The sequence below is a fragment of the Sphaeroforma arctica genome (assembly GCF_001186125.1).
Source record: "Sphaeroforma arctica JP610 unplaced genomic scaffold supercont1.40, whole genome shotgun sequence".
Classification (NCBI taxonomy): Eukaryota; class Ichthyosporea; order Ichthyophonida; genus Sphaeroforma; species Sphaeroforma arctica.
Window position 1 is genome coordinate 160,861 of NW_014040518.1, and position 5,000 is coordinate 165,860.

Sequence of the window (5,000 nt, forward strand, 5' to 3'; positions counted from 1 at the left end):
TGTGTGCATGTGTGTTTGTGTGTGTGCATGTGTATTTGTGTGTATGTGCATGTGTCTTTGTGTATGTATGCATGTGTCTTTGTGTATGTGCATGTCTTTGTATGTGTGCGTGTGTCTTTGTGTGTGTGTGTATGTGTCTTTGTGTGTGTGTGCATGTATATCTTTGTGTGTAAGTGCATGTGTCCTTGTATGTATGTGCATGTGTCTTTGTGTGCGTGTGCATGTGTCTTTGTGTGTGTGCATGTGTCTTTGTGTGTGTGTGTGCATGTGTCTTTGTGTGTAAGTGCATGTCTTTGTGTGTAAGTGCATGTCTTTGTGTGTGTGCATGTGTCTTTACCTCTGTCACTTGTGTAAGGCAGGTGCGTAAGATGGCGTAGTTGATGAAGAAGGTTGATGCCGATGGAATGGCTCGTCCGAGTAACTCTGGAATGTGTGAGATGTCCTTCTGCGCTGCGTTGAACGTTTGGATGATCGACGCTGTGCAACCAATGAGTCATCGCCATGTGAGCCAAAATCCTAAAACTTAAAACCCAAAAACCCAACGCGGAAACTCATAGACACAGCAGATGACATAGCAGACATTCAGTGGGAGCAGAAGTGAACAAAACAAAGTACTCAACAGGTCTAACGTTTATGATAACACAGTCTAAACTCTCTTCCGTTGATACGTACAAGTTATGCATCTGTTGTAACTAGATACGTAACGATATGTATGGCTTCATACATCCATGTATATTCATACTGATATGCATGGCTTTATACATCCATGTATATTCTTATTGATTTATAAGGGTTCATACATCCATGTATATATTCATACTGATATGCACGGCTTTCTACATCCATGAATATTCTTATTGATTTATATGGGTTCATACATCCACGTATATTCATACTGATATGCATGGCTTTATACATCCATGTATATTCTTATTGATTTATATGGGTTCATACATCCATGTATATTCATACTGATATGTATGACTCCATACATCCATGTATATTCTTGCTTCTGCATATTGCCCACATTTGATACTAAACAACCAGACGAAATTCACATCCGATCACTCACCAGAGACTGCTGGTGCGAGGAATACGTTAACGGCTTGAAACATAAACCATTTGCGCACCACTGACAGCTCCAGATCACCCCAACACAGATGGCCCTCAAAGTGACCCAGCGCATACAGAACGTACGGCATCACCAGATAGAACGCAATGATACTGATCTGCGGCAACACTCCTTCCAGCAGCCCCTTCAGCGATAGCACAAGACAGGCACAGATGAGTAGCATGAGATGAGCACAAATGAGTAGCACAAGACAGGCACAGATGAGCACAAATGAGTAGCACAAGACAGGCACAGATGAGTAGCATGAGACGAGCACAGGTGAGTCTATCGTGTCAGAGGATGATGACAGCAAACACACTGTTGACCCAAACCCCTATTGGTATCAGCTTTATCTTGACTGTGGGGTAGTTCTTTAGGGTTCTAGCGTTTTAGCTTTACCTTGATTGTAGGGTGGTTCTCTAGGGGTTTAGGGTCTTACCTTTACCTTGATTGTGGGGTGGTTCGTTAGGGTTTTAAAGGTTTCAGTTTACCTTGACTGTGGGGTAGTTCTTTAGGGTTCTAGCGTTTTAGCTTTACCTTGATTGTAGGGCGGTTCTCTAGGGGTTTAGGGTCTTACCTTTACCTTGATTGTGGGGTGGTTCGTTAGGGTTTTAAGGGTTTCAGCTTTACCATGATTGTGTGGTTCTTCAGGGTTTCAGGGGTTTAGCTTTACCTTGATTGTGGGGGAGTTCTTTAGGGTTTTAGCTATACCTTGACTGTGGGGTAGTTCTTCAGGGTTTTAAGGTTTTAGCTTTACCTTGATTGTGTGGTAGTTCTTTAAGGTTTTAGGGTTTTAGTTTTACCTTGATTGTGCGATAGTTCTTTAGGGTTTTAGCTATACCTTGACTGTGGGGTAGTTCTTCAGGGTTTTAGGGTTTTAGCTTTACCTTGATTGTGGGGTAGTTTTTGCAGATGTCGTTGAGGATTGGGAAGATCTTGCTGATGTTCTCGAGTGACGTGAGTGAAGCCAATGTGGCCGCAGGAATAGTAAACACAATCGTCAATGCGATAAACGCAGCCCAAATGGTTATCCTGAGTAGCGGGAAGGCGTGTGTGATGTTCAGAGTTTTGGGGTTTAGGGATTAGAATAGTAGGAAGTGGTGTGTATGGTTCTGGGGTTTAGGAATTAGGGTTTAGAGTAGCAGGTAGGCGTGTGTGATGTTCAATGGGACCATCAGAATGCTAGATGGCTCGAGTAGAGTGGCATGTAGCAGAGGTGCATGGCAGTGAAGAGCGCAGGACATGATTTGTATATTCACGAATATTGTACTGGTTGCCATGGTACGTATCAGTGCAAGTTTATACTACTTAAGGTAATCGATGATGTGAACTCGGTCGATACATGCCGATACACAACACCATACAAAAAACCCCTGCGAAAGAGTCTACAAACGAATATACACACAGTAGTAACGCATGACAATACATATGTACGGATAAACATACATATACAAATACATAAATACAAATGCAAATACATACATACATACGTAAATTCATACATGAAAACATCTATACATACACACATACATGCATATATGCACAAATTCATACAAATTTACGAACATACATACATGGAAACATATATATATATACATACATCCATACATACATCCATACATACTTACATACATATGTACATACATACATACATACATACATACCTACACACATACATAGATACACACACACATACACACATGCATACATACATACATACATACATACATACATACCAGGTACTGAAACGATAGGCGTTGTGGTGAGAGATGTTGCTCCAGATGACTGCGGAGGGGTCGGGTGCTTGTACCAGATGATAACCTGGCAGACTAGACCCAGGAACACACTGCAACAACAGAGCACACGTGACAATGTTAGAATTTAGTGTTTATAACGACAGTTTAGGGTTTAGAAGGTTTAGATTGACAGTGAGTTTAACATGCACTAAGGTCACCTACGTGTGACAACCTACCAGTTACTCGTTTTTACGTTTGCAATTACTGTTTTAGTGGCAACTAGCATAAACTACCGACAGTGTTATACTATGTCGTACTTTTAATGCGCCAGTGATGTGACATTGACTCAATCCTCAGTTGTGAGTGATTCCATCGTATGTCTGCAGATTGGAACATGTAGTGTTGACCGAATGAGTAGACAAAGTGGTCTCAGCTGAGCTTAAATTGAAGTCCAATTATATCACATGTCACATGCTCAAAATGTACACAACACGTGCCATACTGATAAGCACGTAAATAGTCAACCAATCATGCAAGTACTGATAAGTGGGTAAGTAGTGTCTCCAATCAGGTTGCTGCGGCTGATGTGATTGGTCTGTCACGTGTCTTAACTACACTGTCATATAACCTGTCACCTGTCTCGTGCACCACCTTAAAAACCTGTCTCTCGCCTTTCATATTCATAAACCTTAAATCCTAAAACCCAAATACCCTACACGGCCCATCTTCTGTCTATCCCCTTCCGTCGTATGGCCTTACCTGCACAGCCATGGTGGCTGCACGGTGGCTTTTGAACATCACAAATCCCGAGTCACCTCCAAAACTAGTGCCTGTGGCCGACGAGTATGTGTGTACTGGCTCTGTGTGCGACTGTTCTCGCAACAGCTGCAGTCGCTGTGTGGGGGTGAGCCGTGGCGTGTCTTCTTTGGTCAGATATCTGCGTTGCAGCAACTGCGCTGCTTTGGAAGGCTGTTGTTGGGTTTTAGGGTTTTAGGGTTTTAAGGTTTGAGTGTGGGACAAAGAGTGTGGCACGCGGTGGCAGTGCAGTAATTAATGGACAAAGGGTTTAAGGTTTAAACCGATGATGCAAACCCTGAACTCTCAGATGACGACCATGTGTGTTGCAATGGATGACTTTATTCGATGGGCACACTCTTTTACCCTTTGCTCCTTTCGGCTGTTTCCTTGGAGCGTGCTCATCGGTGATTGTACGTAATGAGCAACCAACGGAACGGTCGCAGAGCATCAAACCACGTGCAACGCAGCGAACAAATGACTCACGATATGACGGAAAACCCTAAATCCCCAAAACCCTAAATGTTATGAAGGTCTACAACTCAGTGTGTGTGTAATATTTTACAACGCACTCGAGTATGCTCTGCATTACAGCCTCATTGGCTATGACTCTCTTCGACACTGGAATGACGATTCCATGCGCATATGCCCTAAACCCTAAAACCCAACAATCTCAAACCCAATACCCTAAAACCTTAGAACTCATAACCTATTACCCTAAAACCCATTACCCTAAAACCTTAGAACTCATAACCTATTACCCTAAAACCCAATACCCTAATACCCAATACCCTCAAACCCTTGAACACATAACCCCCAGTAGTCCACACCTTCCTTTGCAGTCGATTAGTGCCCTTTGTAGATGAGCTGCTGCGTCGGCGTGTCATAGTCAGAGGGTTGGCCATGGCTGCGGAAGTGACTTCGATGTCGTAGCCGTAGAGTGTGTACTTGTTCTTGATTTCCATTTGCCTTGCGGAGATCTGCTGATTGAGTTTCTTCACCTCCTCCGCGTAGTACTGAATGGAATCCACTTGTCTAACAGTAACAGTCACACGACACAGTTAACAACCGAGATAACAACTACACCACACAGTTGACAACTGAGATAACAATCAATCCCATCACACAGTTGCCAATTGACATGACAATCAATCCCATCACACAGATAGTAATTGAGCTAGCAATCACACACCAATTAAGTTAATATAACTATGAACGTACTACCATTGACGTAGATGGAGGTTGTTAGCCACAGCCGTTTAGAGTCATCATGTGTGTTGTGCAAAGTGGTTGCGGAGTGGAGCAATGTCTTTGACAGTTTTAGGGTTTTAGGGTCTTATAATGTCTGGCAGTTTTAG

General features: G+C 42.9%; 1 protein-coding gene across 1 annotated transcript in view; it reads right to left on the reverse strand.

The window, feature by feature from the left end:
* The window catches only part of SARC_01084 (hypothetical protein), a gene marked incomplete at its 5' end in the record, with an annotated part of 13,326 nt that overhangs the window by 8,172 nt on the left and 154 nt on the right, over nt 1-5,000 (reverse strand). The window contains 6 exons of the mRNA XM_014305218.1: nt 338-477; nt 1,073-1,256; nt 1,999-2,143; nt 2,848-2,957; nt 3,607-3,816; nt 4,473-4,672. Coding sequence (XP_014160693.1) covers nt 338-477; nt 1,073-1,256; nt 1,999-2,143; nt 2,848-2,957; nt 3,607-3,816; nt 4,473-4,672 — 989 coding nt within the window. The remainder of the gene's footprint in view (nt 1-337; nt 478-1,072; nt 1,257-1,998; nt 2,144-2,847; nt 2,958-3,606; nt 3,817-4,472; nt 4,673-5,000) is intronic.